The sequence below is a fragment of the Aulonocara sp. 'chitande type north' Nkhata Bay genome, linkage group LG23 (genome assembly GCF_057382095.1).
Source record: "Aulonocara sp. 'chitande type north' Nkhata Bay isolate Kocher_YH1m ecotype deep benthic linkage group LG23, A_spYH_male_GT1.1, whole genome shotgun sequence".
Taxonomy (NCBI): domain Eukaryota; kingdom Metazoa; phylum Chordata; class Actinopteri; order Cichliformes; family Cichlidae; genus Aulonocara; species Aulonocara sp. 'chitande type north' Nkhata Bay.
The window spans coordinates 41,994,552-42,020,437 of NC_141365.1; the positions used below are offsets into that span (position 1 = coordinate 41,994,552).

Below are 25,886 nucleotides of genomic sequence, written 5' to 3' on the forward strand. Positions count from 1 at the left end.
AAATGATCAATGTGATCCAATAAAGCGTTGATGCTGGAACACAATAAATACAGATGAGACCGGGACAGCAGGGAGCAAATCAGTATTAGACGGGGAAGCATGGGGGTCAATATCAAGCACATGAGACTATCAAAGTAAAGCATGAACTAAAACACACACATGCAGCAAACAGGAAGGGAAATATGACTGAATGGGAAAACAATGGACACAACTAAATAGGGAAACAGACAACCAGAGCACAAAGACACAAGACAGAGACAGGGACACAAGTAGGAAACAGAAAGGGATCATAAAAGAAGGTAACTTGGAATAATAAAATGAAGTAGATGAACTACCTTATAAACAGAAACTACAGAGGATATAATGAGTTCTAAAGGAAATTAAATAAAACTAATATACAAAAAGCCAGAACAAAACACAATAAATTCTCAAAACCACCAGGAACATACAGTAGAAGAAAAAACTTGAGAATAATTAACAAAGAAAACTATGAATACTAAATCAGAATGAAAACACAACTGGAGTGAAGGTAAAAAGGTCATTAAGACTACATCAGAGGCTAAAACTGAAAACGCTGGTTACAAAACCCAGGATTATGACAGAAGTAAGATTTTAATTTTAAGAAATAGGTGTAAGTGACACATACACGTTAAGAAGCTATGCAGCTACAACTACATTAGACTGGCATCAGATAGAGCAAATAATAGAAGTCACACGACCCAAAGAGAAAGTGAAAGGACATTTATAAATCCAAAGTCACACATCATCTACATCAGTGTGAACAACAACCAAGACACGGCAACTTCACAGCACAGTTGGACATTCAGGTACGGTAACACTGTGTTAATAATCCAATGCAGGAAATCCAGTTATTAAATTATTAAATTGACCTTTATTGAGTCATCTCACATTTGGTTGACGTGTGTCAAGTTAAATAATTTAATTTCAAGAAGAATTTCAAGAATTTACTGTTTTATAATTTACTGTCTTTTTTTGCTTGTTTAATTCACAGATAGTTGATGACAAAAAAAATGTTGAATATTAAAAAAATCTTTTCGGGTAAGCAGTTTTTTTCATTTCATATTCATTGTTGGTGGTTTTCTTCATCCTTCTCTTTTGATTTGCCCTATATTGTCATGTTTGTGAAGCTCTCGTGGGTTTAACATGTAATATTGAGCTACACAAGTAAAACTGGCTTGACTTGACTGAACAGTTTTGAAATCAGGAAATACTGGAGACTCGAGTGATCTTGATCTGAATTTGTTATAGATGTTTGCAAAATTATTTTACAACAGAAAAGTTACCATAATGTCCTTTGGTTTGGCAAAAAGTAACATTTCATTTGACTGGAAAATCTAATATAACTGTGCCTGAATATGGAAAAGTGTTGCTAACATGTTTTTACTTTGTCATATTTTAATTGCAGGTAATCGCTCACCACCTTCTCGTAAGATATTTTAAATATGATACAAAATTATTTAGTCCTGAGGAAAAAACTTGAGGCTTTTACACACCAGACACGTAAAATCTGCGCAAATATTTTCTGGTCTCGTCTGTTAGTGCAGCTAATGCAGCTGTTCACACTGACAGTTTGAGCAGCAGAATTCCAGGAAGTGTAATCATGTCATACTATTTACCTCAGACACACAGCTACTCAATGCGGCTTTCTGAAATCATTTCCCTGCCTCGCCTCAAACTGTCCCACTGACATCCTGAACTGTACAAACACACAGCTTCAGCTCCTGGATCCAACCGTTAAATTCTCCCTGCTGCTGTTTTCTTAGTTTCTTACTTTTCTCAGCTCGTCGTCGTTTGATGTCGGCTTCATTTTTAGTTTTCACAGTGCGTTTATTGAGGAGGAATTGTCCTCAAAAAAGCAACGCGTTCAGTGTTTAACAGCCTTAATACATAATGTGTAATTAATTTATAACGTTGCCCTTCCAGTGTGACTTTTATACAATTTACATTTTCACTTTACAGTGTTAGAGGTAGAAGAGAGGAGCATACCATGGGGGTGAGTATTAAGAGTGTGGTTGCTTAGAGAGGTGTACTAGAATTATTAAGATTAACCATTTAATTTCACCTGTGTTAATCCTAGAGTCACAATTTTATATCACAAAATCAATCTCTTTTGACCTGTTTGATCATCGTGGTAACTTATGTTTAATGTTCGTTCAATTTGACTTTAAACCCATCTGTGGGTGTCACATTTTTGCTCATTCTGATGTCACTGTAAGTGATTCTCTGCTGAAGTATTAAATTTTATACATTCAAATTGTTACAGCAGCACAAACCTCTGAGTCACAATGTGGAATTCACATAGTTTCACATGGTGACACAGAAATGCATATTTGGTTATTTCAGGCTTCTGACATTGCAGGTAGTAGAAAACAGATGTCAGCCTGTCTCAGTAGTACAGCCCTCAAGTGTTTTGTTTGTTTGTTGTGTTATTTTGTGTTTGTTCATAGCGCTGTTGTATAAACTGTAAGTGCACACTAAATCCTATTGTAATTTTCTGAATGAACAGTGAAAGAGAGCGAGAACTGCAGCTTGTCAGAGATTACAAGCCTCACAAAGATGTCCAGCATCTCAGAATTATGCTTCATGGACCACCAGGTGCTGGAAAGTCCAGCTTCATCAACTCTGTCGACAGTACTTTAAGAGGCAAAATCGCAACTCGAGCATTGGCAGCAGCAGCCTTTGGTGACAGTTTCACCATTGCAGTATGTATGAGGATGTATCTATTCTTATCATAATTGCACACTCATTTCCTTTGAGGTTTTCTATGACTACAGGAGCGCACTGCAGTGGTAGCTGCTTTATAAGCATTAAACTATAAACGAGTGAAAAATAGTCAGCACAACTAGTGTGTCAATTATTTTGAAAACTGTTAAGATCTTTAGTATCTGGCACTAATATAACAACACCACATTTTTTTTATTTACAGTACAGGACATTTAAAATTCAGAAAGGAAATCCAGAAACTTTTTACCCTTTTGTCTTCACTGACACCAAGGGGCTTGAGAGGGGCGCTGAGGGATTAATTAATGTAGAAGACATCAAACTTGCCATTAGTGGACATGTCAAAGAAGGTTACACGGTATGATGTTTTTCATCCAGATGCTTGTACACAGTCTGTGATACAGAAACTGTATCGTGCAAAAAGGTTTAAGTGACTTTGCTTTTTTCCCCCCAGTTCAAACCCAAATGTCTCTTGCGTGAATCGGATCCTGACTACAACAGTTCTCCTACTTTAGATGACAAAGTCCACATTCTGGTTTTCGTCATTCCAGCTGACAAAGTGAGCATAATCGATGATGACACATGGGAGAAGATGAAAGAAGTCAGACTACATGCTCGTGACAAAGGTGAGAGCAGATGTTCTACATGTATGACATCACGATTTCAAATAGTAGAAAAACATGAGATAAAATGATTGCATTGCTTTCTGTATTGGCAGGGATCCCACAAATAGCTGTTATCACTAAAATTGATGAAGCCTGTCCTGAAGTCAAAAAAGACATAAAGAACGCCTACAGGAGCAAGCACTTGAATCAGCTGGTATGTTCCAGGACTTTCATAACTTTCATGAGTTTGTAGACAGTTTACACATGGATGTCACATCTCTAATTCAGCTGTACATCTCAGTATATTTGAACAGAAACCTCAGATATAATGAGTACAAATATTTGAACAAGTAATTTATAATTATATCACTAGTGGAACAATACAGTGTCAGGTTTTTTAAAAATGTAATATTGTTTAAACTTAGATGGACACAGTGAACGTGGTCCTGGGTATTCCACTGAACTGCATCTTCTTCGTGAAGAACTACCACAAAGAAACTTATACGAATAACGATGTGGATTCACTGATACTGAGTGTACTGAAAAAGATCATTGACTATGGAGAGGACTACCTGAATGACATACAATCCTGACCTGTAATCAATGTGTGAGGGAGCTAGAAAACGAAAATGTTCAGTTACTCTTCAAGTGATTATGCTCATGTTTCATTTGCCATCGTTACAGTCACAGTCACACAAAAAGGGTGTGAAAAGAAACTTCTTTTCTTTTGCAAATTAAATCCAAATAAACTTCAAGGAAAATCAGCACATGTACTTTTTGCTATTTACAGTATATTCAAAATGGTAACTGCATGAAGAATGACACATATATGCTTGTAAACTGCTATCTGCCGTGTAACTCAAATAAATCATTTTAACCCTTGATGTAAGACTCTCCTCTGTGAATCAGTGATTTCTTGTTTAAAGAACTGTAATTTAAGTTGGATAAGTGGTAGAGGGTCGATGTATAGATATTTAATTACTTAGGTTTTCAACCCATACAAACATCCAGTTAGATATATAAGTCCAAATCAGGATATGTGCTTAGTCCCCCCCTTAGCTATGCATTTGAGAGCTTAATCAGATGGTACAGATCATCTGTCCTCTAGTCACAGTCGGACTACTATTCATGAAACTAGTAAGTTTTCCTACTCAGCTTTTTGTTTAATTATTTCCATTTACAGTAAACTCAGCCACGCTGATACTTTGTTACTACTGTCAGTGTGAGAGTAAGAACATTGTAGGAATAAACAGTGTATATGTATTGCTCGCTGCTGTTTAAAAGTTTGAGAGGAAAGAGTAGATATAAAAACAAACATCAAAGATGGGCTCAGTCTACGTATACATTTGATATCAGGTCAGCAATTACAGTGTCTGTGTCCTGGTTTAAGATCATATCTGTAAAATAGATTTTAGCCAACATGAGGAAGTTAAATAAAGTTGTGCCTATTACTTTATTACTGATGCTCATCAGGGAAAGACAAAGTGAGCTGTGTGGGAGGCTTGGTTAGGATCCAAATACTGGGCTTTGACACAGAATAATTAATGAAAGGCAGCAGCTTTATTGTTGGAAAATACATGCTAACACTAAGTACATGAACACTAAAAAGGAAACAAACATGAAATGAGAACTAAGAATCTTGCGCTAAACCACGAATGGCTAGGCGAGACATAACATGACGTGGCTATAAAACAAGGCGCTTCCACAGCAACTGCGGAAGAAGTGACAACAAGCAGGAAGACACAGGGCTTTAGTACACAGAGGGAGAACGAGGGAAATGAGGCACAGGAGGAGAGCACAGCTGGGAGTAATCAAAAGTGATGAGACCAAGGGGAACTCAATACATTAGTGATGTGTTGCTCGCGAACGAAATGGCTCTTAGAGCCGGATCTTTGACGTAAACGACGCAAGCCAGCTCCTTATCGCGAGCCGTGGGGTTTTTTTTTTTCTTTCTCTCACCCTCTCTCGCACTTTTTTCCACCTCACTCTGCACACGAGCCTTGTGCTTTGCGCTGGGCAGAGGGGGGAGGGGCAGTAGTTACACTGGCAGAAACACAGGAACAGAGCAGGAGGGAGAGACAGAAAGAAAGAGAGCCAGGGACAACATCACATTAGAAAGGTATCCGATTGTTCAGTCTGACTTACATCACCACGGACTGCCATTTGGCTTTTTCTACCTTTAAAACCCGGAGAGCAGCCAAATGGCTTTTAGCTAAGCTTTAGCTTCAGCCAAGTGGAAGCTAAATTGGCTAGTCATTCATATGTATATTAGGTTGTTAGCTGGGAATTCTGGAGGGAGGGGAGTGGGGGTGTGTGGATGAGGGGGTGGGGGAGCTGCTAAAAGCTGTGAACTTCCTTTTGTGTTTCATCTTGATGCATTCTCAATCATCCAGGGAAATAAATCTCCAAAAGTCACCAACTTGGAGTGTTTCAGTTTGCCGTCTTAGGGAGAAATCAACACACATGGGTGTAGGTCCTTTGTTGCTGAGATTTATTGATAAAAACAGTACAAAAAACCAACCATTTGTACACATATTTACAAATAATAATAAAAAGTGAGTGAGTACATTTCAACATTATACCAGTGGTCTGATTGATGCCACAATGGAGCAAATCGAGCAAAGACTGATAAGTTCGCTGCAATTTCCAGTGTGTGGGGATCATTGGTCACCAACTGCATCACGTGCTACAACCCTGGTCTACATATCACCGTTGATGAACAGCTTTTCCCATCAAAGACTCGGTGCTGTTTCCTGCAGTATATTGCAAGTAAACCTGACAAGTTTGGGATCAAGTTTTGGGTGGCCTGCGACCTAAAATCCAAGTACATTTGCAATGTCTTCCCATATCTTGGCAAGGACCCCAATCGTCCCACTGGGGAGAGACTTTCTGAAAATGTAGTAATGAGGCTGATGGAACCATTCCTAGACAAGGGCAGAAATGTTACCACGGACAATTTTTTCACATCGCTTTCACTTGCGCAAAAACTTAGGCTGAAAACCACCATCCTCGGCACAGTCAACAAGATTCGCAGGGAAATTCCTCAATCCACTAGTGGATTGGCTAGTCATTCATATGTAAATGTGGTGGAGCTTGCAAGAGAGTTGGCTCACTCTCATGTAGCTGAGAAGAAGGCAAGAAAAGAACAGTTGCTTCGGACACAACCCTCCACATTTAGTCCTGGAAAAAGAGCCATGTGTCAGGTCAAACACAAATGCAAGAACAATCATGCCACTGTGCGATGTGTTCACTGCTACAGATACACATGTGGTAAATGCAGACTACAGATACCATGGCAGTGCCAGGATTGTGAGTGATTGCTGAAAATGTTGAAATGTACTCACTCACTTTTTATTATTATTTGTAAATATGTGTACAAATGGTTGGTTTTTTGTACTGTTTTTATCAATAAATCTCAGCAACAAAGGACCTACACCCATGTGTGTTGATTTCTCCCTAAGATGGCAAACTGAAACACTCCAAGTTGGTGACTTTTGGAGATTTATTTCCCTGGATGATTGAGAATGCATCAAGATGAAACACAAAAGGAAGTTCACAGCTTTTAGCAGCTCCCCCACCCCCTCATCCACACACCCCCACTCCCCTCCCTCCAGAATTCCCAGCTAACAACCTAATTTACATATGAATGACTAGCCAATTTAGCTTCCACTTGGCTGAAGCTAAAGCCTAGCTAAAAGCCTACCAGCCATTTGGCTGGTGGTGGGTTTTAAAGGTAGAAAGGTAGAAGCCTGGGACTCCTAGTGCTAGCCGTGTCTGGACCTAAACTCGGCTGCAGGTCCATATATAAAACGATCACTATGGCATTACTGAGAGTTGAAAAACTGTCTAAAGTCTTTCATCTTTAATAAAATGATCAGCGTTCTGCTCTACCAGGTGTAACAATTGAGTTTAACATCCAGGCATCCATGAAAACGGAATTTATGACATTTAATGGAGTTAGAAGTTAGCAGGGAGTTAGCTCGCTAGCTTCTATCTAAATACAATATAGCATGTCCTGACTGCGAGGTTTTGGAAACAAATTCAAACGTACAGCTCTGCTATCACTTCCAACATAAATGAAGACAGAAAACTAAACAGCAGTGACGTTTGTAGGGTTACTGAAGTTGGGCTAGCTGGTATATAATGATGTGCTACGTGACACAGCTATGTTAGCATAATATAAACAAGCTAACTTTTTTTCCACTCGATAAAAGTTAACTTGAGTGTTCTCGGTGGTCAGGAACAAATGTAATCGCATGGCAGGATGCTGTAAAAGGACCAAACTTCAGCCAGGAGAACAACTGAGATAATCCATCCACAATACGAGGTTAGTCATTCATATACTGCTGCATGGGCTGGGCTGTAGTTACATCCTAAGGGTTTAAAAACTGAGCTTAAATAAATGATTAGTGGTAATAAAAGCCGAGGGAGGTCAACAGTGATCACTGACTGTTTTAGGAGCTTTTTGAGATCAAATAGAAGAAAATACATAACATTAAACATGTTAACAACACAAAAGCCATATTAAACGCAGACTACTTTAGACCCGGAAGTAGGATTCGTCGTGTCATCACTGAACAACCGGATAGTAATCATCCACAACTATTTTCAGTTGCAGATAATAAAAGATACAGAAAGTTTATTCATGCAGGCCCATATGACAGAGAATGTGCATCTTCTTTTTGTTTTCATATTTTAATTTATATTTAATTGTGTTGTGGTTTGCGGTTTTTTGTGTTGTTTCACTTTAAATTTGTTTAAAAGGAAAAAGATGAAAATTTAAATAGTTAAAAGTTGAAATGTGAATAGTTGGTTTTTGTATTATATGATTTATTTATTACATTTTATGTGGAGTGAATAAATAAAAGTATATTTACGGTGGCCCCTACAGACAAAGCACGTAAAAACTCCAAAGCACGTAAAAACTCCAAAACACGTACAAAAAACAACACAAGTGCTCCAGCATGCTAGGCGCAGTGTTGAGCTTTTGTTACCTATGGCTACACAAGCCAGCAAGTACCAATGACCGGATTTGGTGTGTGGTAGTAACAGGTAAATGAACATTTTTTCGACTTATTTGAATATACAGTGAGTGCAGAATTATTAGGCAAATGAGTATTTTGTCCACATCATCCTCTTCATGCATGTTGTCTTACTCCAAGCTGTATAGGCTTGAAAGCCTACTACCAATTAAGCATATTAGGTGATGTGCATCTCTGTAATGAGAAGGGGTGTGGTCTAATGACATCAACACCCTATATCAGGTGTGCATAATTATTAGGCGACGTCCTTTCCTTTGGCAAAATGGGTCAAAAGAAGGACTTGACAGGCTCAGAAAAGTCAAAAATAGTGAGATATCTTGCAGAGGGATGCAGCAGTCTCAAAATTGCAAAGCTTCTGAAGCGCGATCATCGAACAATCAAGCGTTTCATTCAAAATAGTCAACAGGGTCGCAAGAAGCGTGTGGAAAAACCAAGGCGCAAAATAACTGCCCATGAACTGAGAAAAGTCAAGCGTGCAGCTGCCAAAATGCCACTTGCCACCAGTTTGGCCATATTTCAGAGCTGCAACATCACTGGAGTGCCCAAAAGCACAAGGTGTGCAATACTCAGAGACATGGCCAAGGTAAGAAAGGCTGAAAGACGACCACCACTGAACAAGACACACAAGCTGAAACGTCAAGACTGGGCCAAGAAATATCTCAAGACTGATTTTTCTAAGGTTTTATGGACTGATGAAATGAGAGTGAGTCTTGATGGGCCAGATGGATGGGCCCGTGGCTGGATTGGTAAAGGGCAGAGAGCTCCAGTCCGACTCAGACGCCAGCAAGGTGGAGGTGGAGTACTGGCTTGGGCTGGTATCATCAAAGATGAGCTTGTGGGGCCTTTTCGGGTTGAGGATGGAGTCAAGCTCAACTCCCAGTCCTACTGCCAGTTTCTGGAAGACACCTTCTTCAAGCAGTGGTACAGGAAGAAGTCTGCATCCTTCAAGAAAAACATGATTTTCATGCAGGACAATGCTCCATCACACGCGTCCAAGTACTCCACAGCGTGGCTGGCAAGAAAGGGTATAAAAGAAGAAAAACTAATGACATGGCCTCCTTGTTCACCTGATCTGAACCCCATTGAGAACCTGTGGTCCATCATCAAATGTGAGATTTACAAGGAGGGAAAACAATACACCTCTCTGAACAGTGTCTGGAGGCTGTGGTTGCTGCTGCACGCAATGTTGATGGTGAACAGATCAAAACACTGACAGAATCCATGGATGGCAGGCTTTTGAGTGTCCTTGCAAAGAAAGGTGGCTATATTGGTCGCTGATTTGTTTTTGTTTTGTTTTTGAATGTCAGAAATGTATATTTGTGAATGTGGAGATGTTATATTGGTGTCACTGGTAAAAATAAATAAATGAAATGGGTATATATTTGTTTTTTGTTACGTTGCCTAATAATTATGCACAGTAATAGTCACCTGCACACATAGATATCCCCCTAAAATAGCTAAAACTAAAAACAAACTAAAAACGACTTCCAAAAACATTCAGCTTTGATATTAATGAGTTTTTTGGGTTCATTGAGAACATGGTTGTTGTTCAATAATAAAATTATTCCTCAAAAATACAACTTGCCTAATAATTCTGCACTCCCTGTATATGAGTGCTTGTGTATAAATACACCAACAATACACATATGCTTTCAATTGTGTAATTTAAGTGATCTAGGTAGCTCTGTTTTGAAGTTTAGTTAATGCTAGAAATGTGTTTTGCAGTTTGTACATACTTTGTCTCTAGGGGCCACCGCATATATTTATAAATAAACATATATAAATAAAACCACTTTTTTTTTACATTACTAATTCCTTTTGTGCATAATTTTATGTTGTTGTTAATAATAAATTAATTAAAGCAACAAAACAACCTAAAGAGCCAGTGTGGAGCCAAAAGAGCCGGCTCTTTTCAGTGAGTCGAACCGAAAGAGCCGGTTTGTGGAGGTAAGCATCAACGACACAGAGCTCTCAGTTCTAACTCCTTCTTTATTCCTCTCCAACATCAACTGCACATATCGCGCCACAAAACACAGGAACACACTTCCTCAACACTGGGTGTGAGTGGAGCCCTCTAGTGGTCCACCACACATGCCACCCCCCCCCCCGAACACCCAGCAGAACTAGTCCAGGACCCGGGGCTTAAGCAAATGGCCTGAACGGCTGAACTGGGGGGGGGGACTGACAGAGGGCAACCCAGCCCGGGAGCGAGGCTGGCACTGGCGGTCAGAAAAAGCTGCAGACGACTCGGACTCAGTTGATTGTGGGTCGCTCCTTGGGGAAAAAACAGAATCCATCAGCCTGGTGGCAGGTGGGCGGCCGTGGTGAGGGGCCTGGGCCGGGACCACCTGATCCTCTTGCATAACATGTGCAGGCTTAAGTCTGTCAACAGAGACAACCTCCTGCCGACCGCCAAAGTCCAAAATGAAATGTTTGTTGCCTGGTTTAAGAACCCTGTATGGCCCGTCATATGGTGGACGCAGCGGAGTCCTATGGGCATCGTGCCTGACGAAAACGAAACGAGCAGAGTCCAACGAACTGGGAACAAAAGTGTCAGGCAGGCAGTGGTGCACAGGACCAGGAACAGGAAATGAGTCTCTTGGGGGGCGAAAAGGCAACAAAGACGTATCAAAACATGGGGGAGGGCTCTCGGGTAAGAATCCCCCGGGGACCCGGAGGGGCTGGCCGAGGACCAGTTCAGCTGGGGAAACCCCGAGGTCTTCTTTAACCGCGCTACGCAATCCCAGCAAAACCCACGGAAGATGGTCGACCCAGTCGCCACCTGTTAAGGAAGCTCGGAGCGTGACCAGTGAAACTGTTCGCACATCCCGTTAGCTTGCGGGTGGTATGCTGTGGTGCGGTGGACCTTGACCCCCAGGCCGTCAGCCATAGCAGACCAAAGCTCAGAAAAAAACTGGGGGGCCCTGTCCGAGGTACAGTGGGGCAAAAAAGTATTTAGACAGCCACCGATTGTGCAAGTTCCCCCACCTAAAATGATGACAGAGGTCAGTAATTTGCACCAGAGGTACACTTCATCTGTGAGAGACAGAATGTGAAAAAAAAATCCACGAATTCACATGGTAGGATTTGTAAAGAATTTATTCGTAAATCAGGGTGGAAAATAAGTATTTGGTCAATAACAAAAATACAACTCAATACTTTGTAACATAACCTTTGTTGGCAATAACAGAGGTCAAACGTTTACTATAGGTCTTTACCAGGTTTGCACACACAGTAGCTGGTATTTTGGCCCATTCCTCCATGCAGATCTTCTCGAGAGCAGTGATGTTTTGGGGCTGTCGCCGAGCAACACGGACTTTCAACTCCCGCCACAGATTTTCTATGGGGTTGAGGTCTGGAGACTGGCTAGGCCACTCCAGGACTTTCAAATGCTTCTTACGGAGCCACTCCTTTGTTGCCCGGGCGGTGTGTTTTGGATCATTGTCATGTTGGAAGACCCAGCCTCGTTTCATCTTCAAAGTTCTCACTGATGGAAGGAGGTTTTTGGCTCAAAATCTCACGATACATGGCCCCATTCATTCTGTCCTTAACACGGATCAGTCGTCCTGTCCCCTTGGCAGAAAAACAGCCCCATAGCATGATGTTTCCACCCCCATGCTTCACAGTAGGTATGGTGTTCTTGGGATGCAACTCAGTATTCTTCGTCCTCCAAACACGACGAGTTGAGTTTATACCAAAAAGTACTTTGGTTTCATCTGACCACATGACATTCTCCCAATCCTCTGCTGTATCATCCATGTGCTCTCTGGCAAACTTCAGACAGGCCTGGACATGCACTGGCTTCAGCAGCGGAACACGTCTGGCACTGCGGGATTTGATTCCCTGCCGTTGTAGTGTGTTACTGATGGTGACATTTGTTACTTTGGTCCCAGCTCTCTGCAGGTCATTCACCAGGTCCCCCCGTGTGGTTCTGGGATCTTTGCCCACCGTTCTCATGATCATTTTGACCCCACGGGATGAGATCTTGCGTGGAGCCCCAGATCGTGGGAGATTATCAGTGGTCTTGTGTGTCTTCCATTTTCTGATGATTGCTCCCACAGTTGATTTTTTCACACCAAGCTGCTTGCCTATTGTAGATTCACTCTTCCCAGTCTGGTGCAGGTCTACAATACTTTTCCTGGTGTCCTTCGAAAGCTCTTTGGTCTTGGCCATGGCGGAGTTTGGAGTCTGACTGTTTGAGGCTGTGGACAGGTGTCTTTTATACAGATGATGAGTTCAAACAGGTGCCATTCATACAGGTAACGAGTGGGGGACAGAAAAGCTTCTTACAGAAGACGTTACAGGTCTGTGAGAGCCAGAGATTTTCCTTGTTTGAGGTGACCAAATACTTATTTTCCACCCTAATTTACGAATACATTCTTTACAAATCCTACCATGTGAATTCATGGATTTTTTTTTTCACATTCTGTCTCTCACAGTTGAAGTGTACCTCTGGTGCAAATTACTGACCTCTGTCATCATTTTAAGTGGGGAAACTTGCACAATCGGTGGCTGACTAAATACTTTTTTGCCCCACTGTAATGTCAGCAGGGGGACCAAAACGTGAAACCCACGTTGACAAAAATGCTCTGGCCACCGTCACCACTGTCGTGGACGCCAGCTTTTGTTACCTAGTGGCTACACAAGCCAGCAAGTACCAATGACCGGATTTGGTGTGTGGTAGTAACAGGTAAATTAACATTTTTTTGAATTATTTGAATATATATGAGTGCTTGTGTATGAATACACAAACAATACACATATGCTTTCAATTGTGTAATTTAAGTGATCTAGGTAGCTCTGTTTTGGAAGTTCAGTTAACGCTAGAAATGTGTTTTGCAGTTTGTACATGCTTTTTGGAGTTTGTACATGCTTTGTCTCTAGGGGCCACCGCATATATTTATATATAGACATATATAACTAAAACCACTTTTTTTTTTTACATTAATAATTCCTTTTGTGCGTAATTTTATGTTGTTGTTAATAATAAATTAATTAAAGCAACAAAACAACCTAAAGAGCCGGTTCGGAGCCGAAAGAGCCGGCTCTTTTTAGTGAGCAGAACCGAAAGAGCCGGTTCTCTAAAAAGAGCTGGAAATCCCATCACTATAAGGGGAAGCAAAACTCAATACATTAGTGATGTGTCGGTCGCGAACGAAACGGCTCTTAGAGCCAACTCTTTGTGTCACGCCTGGCGTAGCAGACGTGTGGAATGGAGATAAGGACCCAAGATGGGGATTGCTAAGTAGTGAGTGAGCTTTATTAACAAAAGGTGAAATACAGCACAACAGGAAGGGGAGCGAGGAACAGAACAGAAAATACTCTAAACTGGGAAAACTAAAATTTAACACAAAGCCAGAACACAAACGAGGGTACCTTGCTGGGAGAATCACCAGGAAGACGGCGGAACAAACATGGAATAACGGAGGGGAATAACGCAGACGAACCAGCAACTAACAGAGGCAGACACGAGGTTTAAATACACAGAAGGATAACAAGGGAATGAAACACAAAAGGAGGGCACAGCTGGGAGTAATCTGACCTGATGAGACAGGGGGAAAGTAAACTGAACACACTGAGAACAAACACGGACCTTCAAAGTAAAACAGGAAACACATACACGTAATGACATAACACACCAACTTAACACAGACTGGGGGACACAGAACATAGGAACATGAACCATGAAACAGAAGAGTACAAACACCCAAGGTAACCAAAACCACAGAATAATATTAAGATAAACACGGAGTCGCAGACTCTGGATCATGACAGGACCCCCCCTCAAAGGCTGGCTCCAGACAGCACAAGAAAAAAAACATCCAGAAAAAACAGAAAACAACCCGACCAGGGTGGGCGGTGGGGGTCCAGGAAGGAGGGTTCGGAGCAAAACAAAGCAGGAGCACTAGAATGTCATAAAACAAAACACGAGTCCAAAACCAAAAGAAGACAAAAAAGAAACACACCGGAGCTCGAGAAAACAAAGTCCAAAACAGAATACTTCAGGGGGCCAGCCCGGGGGCCGACAACACAGGAGCCCGAACAGTCCAGGGGGGCGACCGTGCGGACGGCAACGACGAGCCGACAGTTCAGCGGGCCGACCGTGCGGACGGCAACGGCGGCGACTCAGGCGAAGGGGATCCGGGGGCCGACCGTGCGGACGGCAACGACTCAGGCGAAGGGGGTCCGGGGGCCGACCGTGCGGACGGCAACATGCATATAAAAGTCACTTATTAATAAAGAGCTGAAAAAGGAAGAACATGTGCAAGAAGGGTGTAGCTATTGCGGTAAACAGTGTGTTAAGTGGATGAGTTGTACAGAGATGGCCACAGGTAGGGATGATTTTCTGTGTCGTTCAGTGGTGCTTTTCAGTAATCTCAGTCTCTCACTGAACCTGCTCCTGTGACTGACCAGCATGTCATGGAATGGGTGGGAGGTGTTATCCAACATTGTCTTTATCTTGGACAACATCCGCGGACAACATCCGCCTCTCCGACACCACCTTTAGGACTTCTCCCATCTTTCTAACTCCAATGTGTTCAGGTAAATAAGTTCCCAAATAAATAATCAGAATAAATAGCACATAAATAGTTATTTTCATTTCATCATTTTCATTTTTAGGGTATGCTTTTAAGTCCCATTTATTTTATAAAGCCATCATTGTGAAGCATGTCAGCCGTGTAATAAACCTTTGATCTGTCCAGGTTGTTCCCTGCTGTCCACCCTATTACAGCTGGGATAGCACCAGCACCCCCATGACCCTGAGCTGGATAAGCGGAAGAGGATGTATGGATAGATATTTAATGACTTAGGTTATCAATCCATACATGCATCCAGGTAGATATACAAGTCCAAATAAGGAGTTGATGTTATTGTGTTATTGTGTAGAGGTAATGTCTACCAGAGAGTGTTATCTGTAGTAATTACTGCTGTAATATCTACACCTGTTTTTGCAAACATATGTCAACCTACTGTTAGAGTGCCTCTTGAGTATTCGTTGGTCCACTAGAGGACAGTGTTGAGCCTCAAATGATCAATGTGATCCAATAAAGCGTTGATGCTGGAACACAATAAATACAGATGAGACCGAAACAGCAGGGAGCAAAGCAGTATTAGACGGGGAAGCATGGGGGTCAATATCAAGCACATGAGAATATCAAAGTAAAGCATGAACTAAAACACACACATGCAGCAAACAGGAAGCGAAATATGACTGAATGGGAAAACAATGGACACAACTAAATAGGGAAACAGACAACCAGAGCACAAAGACACAAGACAGAGACAGGGACACAAGTAGGAAACAGAAAGGGATTATAAAAGAAGGTAACTTGGAATAATAAAATCAAGTAGATGAACTACCTTATAAACAGAAACTACAGAGGATATAATGAGTTCTAAAGGAAATTAAATAAAACTAATATACAAAAAGCCAGAACAAAACACAATAAATTCTCAAAACCACCAGGAACATACAGTAGAAGAAAAACTTGAGAATAATTAACAAAGAAAACTATGAATACTAAATCAGAATGAAAACACAACTGGAGTGGAGGTAAAAAGGTCATTAAGACTACATCAGAGGCTAAAACTGAAAACGCTGGTTACAAAACCCAGGATTATGACAGAAGTACGTTTTTAATTTTAAGAAATAGGTGTAAGTGACACATACACGTTAAGAAGCTATGCAGCTACAACTACATTAGACTGGCATCAGATAGAGTGAATAATAGAAGTCACATGACCCAAAGAGAAAGTGAAACGACATTTATAAATCCAAAGTCAAACATCATCTACATCAGTGTGAACAACAACCAAGACACGGCAACTTCACAGCACAGTTGGGCATTCAGGTACGGTAACACTGTGTTAATAATCCAATGCAGGAAATCCAGTTATTAAATTATTAAATTGACCTTTATTGAGTCATCTCACATTTGGTTGACGTGTGTCAAGTTAAATAATTTAATTTCAAGAAGAATTTCAAGAATTTACTGTTTTATAATTTACTGTCTTTTTTGCTTGTTTAATTCACAGATAGTTGATGACAAAAAAATGTTGAATATTAAAAAAATCTTTTCGGGTAAGCAGTTTTTTTCATTTCATATTCATTGTTGGTGGTTTTCTTCATGCTTCTCTTTTGATTTGCCCTATATTGTCATGTTTGTGAAGCCCTCGTGGGTTTAACATGTAATATTGAGCTACACAAGTGTTGCTAACATGTTTTTACTTTGTCATATTTCAATTGCAGGTAATCGCTCACCACCTTCTCGTAAGATATTTTAAATATGATACAAAATTATTTAGTCCTGAGGAAAAAACTCGAGGCTTTTACACACTGGACAAATAAAATCTGCGCAAATATTTTCTGGTCTCGTCTGTTAGTGCAGCTAATGCAGCTGTTCACACTGACAGTTTGAGCAGCAGAATTCCAGGAAGTGTAATCATGTCATACTATTTACCTCAGACACACAGCTACTCAATGCGGCTTTCTGAAATCATTTCCCTGCCTCGCCTCAAACTGTCCCACTGACATCCAGAACTATGTACGAACACACAGCTTCAGCTCCTGGATCCAACCGTTAAATCCTCCCTGCTGCTGTTTTCTTAGTTTCTTACTTTTCTCAGCTCGTCGTCGTTTGATGTCGGCTTCATTTTTAGTTTTCACAGTGCGTTTATTGAGGAAAAATGTTCCTCAAAAAAAGCAACACGTTCAGTGTTTAACAGCCTTAATACATAATGTGTAATTAATTTATAACGTTGCCCTTCCAGTGTGACTCATACAATTAACATTTTCACTTTGCAGTGTTAGAGGTAGAAGAGAGGAGCATACCATGGGGGTGAGTATTAAGAGTGTGGTTGCTTAGAGAGGTGTACTAGAATTATTAAGATTAACCATTTAATTTCACCTGTGTTAATCCTAGAGTCACAATTTTATATCACAAAATCAATCTCTTTTGACCTGTTTGATCATTGTGGTAACTTATGTTTAATGTTCGTTCAATTTGACTTTAAACCCATCTGTGGGTGTCACATTTTTGCTCATTCTGATGTCACTGTAAGTGATTCTCTGCTGAAGTGTTAAATATTTACATTCAAATTGTTACAGCAGCACAAACGTCTGAGTCACAATGTGGAATTCACATAGTTTCACATGGTGACACAGAAATGCTTATTTGGTTATTTCAGGCTTCTGACATTGCAGGTAGTAGAAAACAGATGTCAGCCTATCTCAGTAGTACAGCCCTCAAGTGTTTTGTTTGTTTGTTGTGTTATTTTGTGTTTGTTCATAACACTGTTGTATAAACTGTAAGTGCACACTAAATCCTATTGTAATTTTCTGAATGAACAGTGAAAGAGAGCGAGACCTGCAGCTTGTCAGAGATTACAAGCCTCACAAAGATGTCCAGCATCTCAGAATTATGCTTCATGGACCACCAGGTGCTGGAAAGTCCAGCTTCATCAACTCTGTGGACAGTGCTTTAAGAGGCAAAATCGCAACTCGAGCATTGGCAGCAGCAACCTTTGGTGACAGTTTCACCATTGCAGTATGTATGAGGATGTATCTATTCTTATCATAGTTGCACACTCATTTCCTTTGAGGTTTTCTATGACTACAGGAGCGCACTGCAGTGGTAGCTGCTTTATAAGCATTAAACTATAAACGAGTGAAAAATAGTCAGCACAACTAGTGTGTCAATTATTCTGAAAACTGTTTAGGATCTTTAGTATCTGGCACTAATATAACAACACCACTTTTTATTTTATTTACAGTACAGGACATTTAAAATTCAGAAAGGAAATCCAGAAACTTTTTACTCTTTTGTCTTCACTGACACCATGGGGCTTGAGAGGGGCGCTGAGAAAGGAATTCATGTAGAAGACATCAAACTTGCCATTAGTGGACATGTCAAAGAAGGTTACACGGTATGATGTTTTTCATCCAGATGCTTGTACACAGTCTGTGATACAGAAACTGTATCGTGCAAAAAGGTTTAATTGATTTTGCTTTTTCCCCCAGTTCAAACCCACAGCTCTCTTGCGTGAATCAGATTCTTACTACAACAGTTCTCCTACTTTAGATGACAAAGTCCACATACTGGTTGTTGTTATTCCAGCTGACACAGTGAGCATAATCAATGATGAAACATGGAGGAAGATGAGAGAAGTCAGACTACATGCTCGTGACAAAGGTGAGAGCAGAAAGTAGAATAGTAGAAAAACATGAGATACAATGATTGCATTGCTTTCTGTATTGGCAGGGATCCCACAAATAGCTGTTATCACTAAAATTGATGAAGCCTGTCCTGAAGTCAAAAAAGACATAAAGAACGCCTACAGGAGCAAGCACTTGAATCAGCTGGTATGTTCCAGGACTTTCATAAGTTTCACGAGTTTGTAGACAGTTTACACATGGATGTCACATCTCTAATTCAGCTGTACATCTCAGTATATTTGAACAGAAACCTCAGATATAATGAGTACAAATATTTGAATAAGTAATTTATAATTATATCACTAGTGCAACAATACAGTTTCAGTTTTTTAAATGTAATATTGTTTAAACTTAGATGGACACAGTGAACAGGGACCTGGGTATTCCACTGAACTGCATCTTCCTCGTGAAGAACTACCACAAAGAAACTGATACGAATAACGATGTGGATTCACTGATACTGAGTGTACTGAAAAAGACCATTGACTATGGAGAGGACTACCTGAATGACATACAATCCTGACCTGTAATCAATGTGTGAGGGAGCTAGAAAATGAAAATGTTCAGTTACTCTTCAAGTGATTTTGCTCATGTTTCATTTGCCATCGTTACAGTCACAGTCACACAAAAAAGGTGTGAAAAGAAACTTCTTTTCTTTTGCAAATTAAATCCAAATAAATATATATATATTATATATTCAAAATGGTAACTGCATGAAGAATGACACATATATGCTTGTAAACTGTTATCTGCCGTGTAACTCAAATAAATTATTTTAACCCTTGATGTAAGACTCTCCTCTGTGAATCAGTGATTTCTTGTTTAAAGAACTGTAATTTAAGTTGGATAAGTGGTAGAGGATCGATGAATAGATATTTAATTACTTAGGTTTTCAACCCATACAAACATCCAGTTAGATATATAAGTCCAAATCAGGATATGTGCTTAGTCCCCCCCCTTGACTATGCATTTGAGAGCTTAATCAGATGGTACAGATCATCTGTCCTCTAGTCACAGTCGGACTACTATTCATGAAACTAGTAAGTTTTCCTACTCAGCTTTTTGTTTAATTATTTCCATTTACAGTAAACTCAGCCACACTGATACTTTGTTACTACTGTCAATGTGAGAGTAAGAACATTGTAGGAATAAACAGTGTATAAGTATTGCTCGCTGCTGTTTAAAAGTTTGAGAGGAAAGAGTAGATATAAAAACAAACATCAAAGATGGGCTCAGTCTACGTATACACTTGATATCAGGTCAGCAATTACAGTGTCTGTGTCCTGGTTTAAGATCATATCTGTAAAATAGTTTTTAGCCAACATGAGGAAGTTAAATAAAGTTGTGCCTATGACTTTATTACTGATGCTCATCAGGGAAAGACAAAGTGAGCTGTGTGGGAGGCTTGGTTAGGATCCAAATACTGGGCTTTGACACAGAATAATTAATGAAAGGCAGCAGCTTTATTGTTGGAAAATACATGCTAGCACTAAGTACATGAACACTAAAAAGGAAACAAACATGAAATGAGAACTAAGAATCTTGCGCTAAACCACGAATGGCTAGGCGAGACATAACATGACGTGGCTATAAAACAAGGCGCTTACACAGCAACTGCGGAAGAAGTGACAACAAGCAGGAAGACACAGGGCTTTAGTACACAGAGAGAGAACGAGGGAAATGAGGCACAGGAGGAGAGCACAGCTGGGAGTAATCAAACATGATGAGACCAAGGGGAAGCAAAACTCAATACATTAGTAATGTGTCGGTCGCGAACGAAATGGCTCTTAGAGCCGGATCTTTGAAGTGAATAACGCGAGCTGTGGGTCTTTTTCTCTTTCTCTCACCCTCTCTCTCGCACTTTTGCCGCTTCACTCCACACCGAGCCTTGTGCTTTGCGCTGGGCAGAGGGGGGAGGGGCAGTAGTTACACTGGCAGTAGCACAGGAACAGAGCGGGAGGGAGGGAGAGAGAGAAAGGGAGCCAGGGACAACAAGGTCACATTAGAAAGGTATAGTAATCATCCACAACTATTTTCATTTGCAGATGATAAAGGATTCAAAAAGTTTATTCATGCAGCCCATATTGGTGGGGCAGCTGTAGCTCAGGTGGTAGAGCAGGTCACCTACTGATCGGAAGGTTGGGGGTTCAATTCCTGGCTTCCCCTAGTCTGCATGCCAAATATCCTTGGGCAAGATACTAACCCCAAATTGCTCTCCGATGCATCCATCGGAGTATGAATGTGTGTGAATGTTAGCTAAAAGAAGCACTTAGATAAATGTGCTTGTGTGAATGCACAAGTTGTACAAAGCGCTTTGAGTGCTCAGAAGAGTAGAAAAGCGCTATATAAGAACCAGTCCATTTACCATTATTACAGAGAACGGCATGTTCTTTTTGTTTTCATATTTTAATTTATATTTAATTGTGTTGGGATTTTGCGTTGGTTCATATGGAACCCAAAGGGAAGAAATGCTTCACCATATTTTCTAGTCTTTGGCTTAAAATGAAGTTGGTTTGGAAACATATTCAGCTATGCTTCATCACCTGCTTTGCGTTTGTGTGGGCACCCATGCTAGCAGTGTCCAAGCCTTGTTTTTTTTTTATTTTATCCTTTTCAGCCCCCCCTCCCCCCCAGGGGGCGGGCCCCACACTTTGGGAAGGTCTGGCCTAACATATGAAACAGGAAATTACTGCCATGTAATCCATATATTTCAGCATAGTAACTGTATATCTTCTGAATATCACCTATTGAACGGTAACTGTAACGGATACATTTACTCATATTTTGTATTTAACACTGCCTGTTGATGAGATCTTGTGCCGCTCCTAAAACACCGGCCTCCAACTCCTAAAGAGACACGGTATCACTAAATTTAGCAAATATTAGCTTCAGGCTAGCTTGCTACGACAAATAGGCTAATACCAGTATTTTACCATAACTTCACCAGATGTAGTTAAAAAAACTAAACTAATGTCCAGTTCAGTGGGACAGCAAAGAAAGATAACAAAAAATGATTACTTACCCGCGGTTTAGAGGGTCAAGCTGAAATTGAAGCAGCCATTGAAAGACGGGAAGAAAGAAGGATGGCAGCTTGGTCAGCACTAGTGGCCTCTATAATGTCTGCAAATACATACGGGTCGGAATCCCCCCCCCCCCCCCAGCGCGCCCGGACGGCAAAACGGTGCCAGCAGAGTGAAACCGAAAAACGGTTTGAAACCGAAAAATTGATTGAAACCGAAAAAAAATTGGAATGAATCTGAAAAAAAAAATTATAAGTGAAAACAAAAAAATTTGTTTCAATTAATTGTTTTTCACTATCATTTTTTTTTTCCAGTTTCAATATAAGATTTTTCAGTACATTTATTTCAGTTACTATATTTTTTTTTTCGGTTTCATTTCAAGGTGGCATCGTTCTGATCCCATAAATGACCGGTTCTCTAAAAAGATCCGGAAATCCCATCACTACAATAAATTGACAGGACACGGACTTTCAAAGTAAAACAGGAAACATGACAGAATTCACAAAGATGCAGAATTGACATTGAGACACATAGCGTGTCCATATTCATGGGCTGCATCCTCCTGAGGCCGCATTTGTAGACCGATTACGTCACAGCGACGCGCCGAAGGCTGTCCAAATTCGTAGACTCCTCCGAATGCAGCCGACAAATGCGTCCTCCTTTTCCCCGAATTTGAAGGATGGGTCGGGTGTGTCCTTCGTGGCCTACCATATCCCAAACTCCAGTTTCCAACAATGGCGGCCGCTACTAAGTTTTAAAATTACTCTTACTAATCTTTCTGGGTCACAAAATAAACTTTTAACATATTTTCAGGCGAGAAAGTAGCTGTGTAAACATCAAATATCTGCTCGGTTTATCAAGATATCGCATATTTGCAAAAGTGTTTCGACGTTTTCGGAGACGTCTGCTACCCACCAGCTCAATAGCTAGTCGGGAGCTTGAGGGTCACTGAAGCCGCCGAGAACGGCACAACTCCCGGTACATTATTTTCAGATCACCGCGGACCTTCACTACTCAGGTTAAACGTAATATATAAGTCACTTAGATAACCTAAAAATGTTATTGTTGGGCTTTTTTCAGTGTTTTATTTGTTCGTGAGTCAATCGGTTTGGCTGAGATTAAAGTTATTAGATTAGATAAAAGAAAACTTTATTAATCCCCCTGGTGGGTTCCTCCTTGGTTTTTACACAGCTGAATAAACATCAAACAGAAAACTGATTAAACAGAAGTATGAGACGGTCGAGAATTTACGCCAGTGTCCTGTTATATTTTAGATAGCAAGGAGCAGACGGCCGAGTTTATTAAACTCCACCGAGATAGCGGTGACGCTAATCAGAAGGCTAGACCGTCCAATTTCCCCAGCCGTCTACTTCCGGCCTACTACCCGGCAAACGTAGACCACGAAGGCTGGGTCCTCAGGAGGATGCCCCATGAATTTGGACACAACCACAGGCTGAATGAATATGACACATGGAACACAGGGAAGATACAGTGACTTTAACTAAAAGCAGGAACAACAAATATAACATGAACAGAAAATCATCAAGAGAACTCAAAACTATGAATAGCAATAATCAAGGAATATAAATTAAACACAAACACAAAACAATGGGTTGCTGACCCAGTGCCGTGACACAAAGAGAGATGAGGGATACTTCCCAGAGTCTGACCTGTGTTGATCCAGCTGCTCCGTGGTTACCATGGTTACAGCATAAGGTTGTGTGAATTAAACAACTGGCACTGCAGTAACTTACCGGCAATATAATTGTTTACATTTTCATTACAAAAAAACTCTCTTACTTGGTTACCTCAAGTTAACTTAGACAACTTATACTTTAGGGGTATCACAGATAACGCCCACGTGATCTCTGAAATCTGGCCTCGTGTGGACTTTCCGAGAACACCACTATACTAAAATAAATAGGCTATTACCAATATACACATGCTATATTATAAACTATGATAGAAATCTAGAGGTGCTATTAATGTTGGGGATTTTTCTATGACATATATATACATATATACCACATACTGTAATCATATGTACTATGTAATCATATATACTGGTATACACAACATACACCTACACCGGAGTGTTTTATATATTGGAATCTTTGTGTTAAGCATTTAACCTACATGTTCAAATCACAAGACCCATATATTTAGGCCAGATATTATCTACAATTATATTAATAAAGTCTGTGCCACTTGTTGTATGAGCACCTGCTGATCCATACTGTTTGAAATATAGTAATTAGGATCAATAAGTAACCTTTGATCGTGTTATGGCCTGTGGTGACAAGTCCAAACATAGGGTTAAATAAACTTGGCCCTGCTGAGGATGCGCCTGGGGCTCTGTCCATCTTCACTAGTGATGTGTCATGTGCAAATGTGCTTTGCAGTGAATCAGAAGAGCCAGCTGTACTGTTTACTGTTCATAGGCCACTGTTTAATAAATCCTGTTTTAAGAATTCTACTCCTATTCCAGAGGATTTCTTTGAGTGATTTGATGTTAATAGCTTATCATATTGGTTTCAAAATTTGCAACCCGACATTAACATTTTTAGTTATAAAGAGACACCTTCCTGCCTTTAGTCCTATTCATAAACAATATAAATTGCCTTCTAACATCCAGAAGTCTGCATGTGTAACAAGCCACTAGTATGTGTCAAGTTAAAAGACTTAATTTCTAGAAGAATTTAAAGACTTCACTATTTTCTTCAGCTTGCTTTTTATTACCAACATGTAGTTAGTACAAAAAAAACATGAGCTTCGTTTGGAAAAATATAAAATCTGTTTGGGGTAAGCAGATTTGTTTTTATGATGATTTGATTTTATAATGGAAAAGATACCATCATGTACTTTGGATCTGAACATGGACATAAGGAAATAAATTACACATAAAGTAATAGTGAATAGGAAAAGGTGTTGCTAACATGTTGCTACATTGTCATATTTTAATTGCAGGTATTCCACCTCCCCCTTCACCTCCCTGTAAGAAATTAAAAATATGAAACAAAATTGTTCAAATGTTAAGATTAAACCAACACATAATAATGTATAATGAATTTGAATCCATTTCCTTCTGTTGGGATTCACACAATTAACATGTTTGCTTTACAGTTTTCGAGGTAAAAGAAATGAACATACCATGGATGTTAGTGTTACGGACGTGTTTCCTTCTTTGAGTTATAGAACTTTGAAAGTGAAAGTGAAGTGAAATTTATTTGGGTCAACAACAACAACACAGATTATCATTTTACATATAAGTACTCAATCATACAGTAACCAAAAAAGGAATAGGCTGAAGCCTTGTGGATTATAATTGTCAGGGTCCTGGGTCTCCTGACCCAGCGTTTTTAGTTCTTTGTGATTTTTGTATTATTGTACTTGTGTGTGATTTATTCTAGGGTTTCTAGTTTTGATCCCTTGCCCTTCATGTCTCTCTATGTCCCCTCTGTTCTGTGTAAGTCTGTGTCTGCAGGTTTGAGTTTCCCTCTGTGTCTTTTGGTTCATCGAGTCCTCTGCCTTACTGGTTATGTCTCTGTGTTTCTTAGTTGCTGTCTCTACCATGTCAAGTTCGCGTCTCTGTGTCATACTTCCTGTTTTACTTTGAAGGTCCGTGTCTTATTTGAATGTGTTCAGTTTACGCTTCCTTGTCTCGTCAGTTCTTATTTCCCCCGGCTGTGCTCTCCTTCTGTGTCTCATTCCCCTCGTTACTTCCCAGTGTATTTAAACCCTGTGTTTCTCTGAGTCAGTGTCGCGTCGTACCCTCAACAAGCTGTGTGTTTTGGCTCCGTGTTTCCAGTGTTTTGTCTCCAGCTCCAGTTTAGTATTTCTGCTACAGTGTTTTAGTCCACCAGCGTTTTTGTTTGTTTTTTGGTGAGTTTAGTTTAGTAAGAGGTTTTTCCCAGCAATAAAGCTCCGCTTTAAGTTGTACTTCTGTGTCTGAGTCCTGCATTTTGGATCCACCACTCCTGCTTGCCTGCCTGCCACACAGCCAACCATGACAGAACGACGCGACCATCAAATGGATCCAGCGGACTCACGGTTTCTGTATCTCGCACAGTTGTGGGATTACTGCCGGGGCGTAATCCACGCTGAGGACACTCCCAAGAGACTCATCCAGGTAGTCTTTTTTGACAACTTTTTGTCTTCCACCCTCTGCACAGCTGGTTTTTTGTACATTAAAAGATTAAAACAACTAATAACAGCTCTGAGAGCCAGGATTTGCTTCGAACTGTTTGGCATGGGCGGTCCA

General features: G+C 40.4%; 2 protein-coding genes across 4 annotated transcripts; both read left to right on the forward strand.

Moving 5' to 3' along the window:
* Window positions 1–779: 779 nt before the first annotated feature.
* Window positions 780–4,197, forward strand: LOC147302471 (interferon-induced protein 44-like). The gene is made up of 9 exons (XM_086283251.1): window positions 780–827; window positions 1,013–1,059; window positions 1,427–1,447; window positions 1,981–2,014; window positions 2,528–2,723; window positions 2,948–3,100; window positions 3,197–3,368; window positions 3,461–3,561; window positions 3,773–4,197. Exons 2-9 carry the CDS (start codon window positions 1,020–1,022, stop codon window positions 3,938–3,940), a joined length of 885 nt encoding a protein of 294 aa, XP_086139377.1. The 5' UTR covers window positions 780–827; window positions 1,013–1,019; the 3' UTR covers window positions 3,941–4,197.
* LOC147302472 (interferon-induced protein 44-like) lies at window positions 789–19,362 on the forward strand. 3 transcript variants are annotated; one of them, XM_086283255.1, is made up of 9 exons: window positions 789–827; window positions 16,427–16,472; window positions 16,641–16,661; window positions 17,196–17,229; window positions 17,742–17,937; window positions 18,164–18,316; window positions 18,411–18,582; window positions 18,652–18,752; window positions 18,961–19,362. In XM_086283255.1, exons 2-9 carry the CDS (start codon window positions 16,445–16,447, stop codon window positions 19,126–19,128), a joined length of 873 nt encoding a protein of 290 aa, XP_086139381.1. In that variant the 5' UTR covers window positions 789–827; window positions 16,427–16,444; the 3' UTR covers window positions 19,129–19,362. The 3 variants fall into 3 exon arrangements, with proteins under 3 accessions (XP_086139381.1, XP_086139380.1, XP_086139378.1); XM_086283254.1 differs by lacking the exon at window positions 789–827 and adding an exon at window positions 16,204–16,242; XM_086283252.1 differs by lacking the exons at window positions 789–827; window positions 16,427–16,472 and having other exon boundaries at window positions 16,610–16,661.
* Window positions 19,363–25,886: the final 6,524 nt, after the last annotated feature.

Bases quoted from the DNA above. Each gene is read 5' to 3' on its own strand.
- LOC147302471 (XM_086283251.1), top strand. From the start codon at position 1,020: ATGACAAAAAAAATGTTGAATATTAAAAAAATCTTTTCGG. The intron at 3,101-3,196 runs GTATGATGTTTT...TTTTCCCCCCAG, and splicing joins ATGTCAAAGAAGGTTACACG to TTCAAACCCAAATGTCTCTT. The intron at 3,369-3,460 runs GTGAGAGCAGAT...CTGTATTGGCAG, and splicing joins ACTACATGCTCGTGACAAAG to GGATCCCACAAATAGCTGTT.
- LOC147302472 (XM_086283252.1), top strand. From the start codon at position 16,610: ATGTTTTTACTTTGTCATATTTCAATTGCAGGTAATCGCTCACCACCT. The intron at 18,317-18,410 runs GTATGATGTTTT...TTTTTCCCCCAG, and splicing joins ATGTCAAAGAAGGTTACACG to TTCAAACCCACAGCTCTCTT. The intron at 18,583-18,651 runs GTGAGAGCAGAA...CTGTATTGGCAG, and splicing joins ACTACATGCTCGTGACAAAG to GGATCCCACAAATAGCTGTT.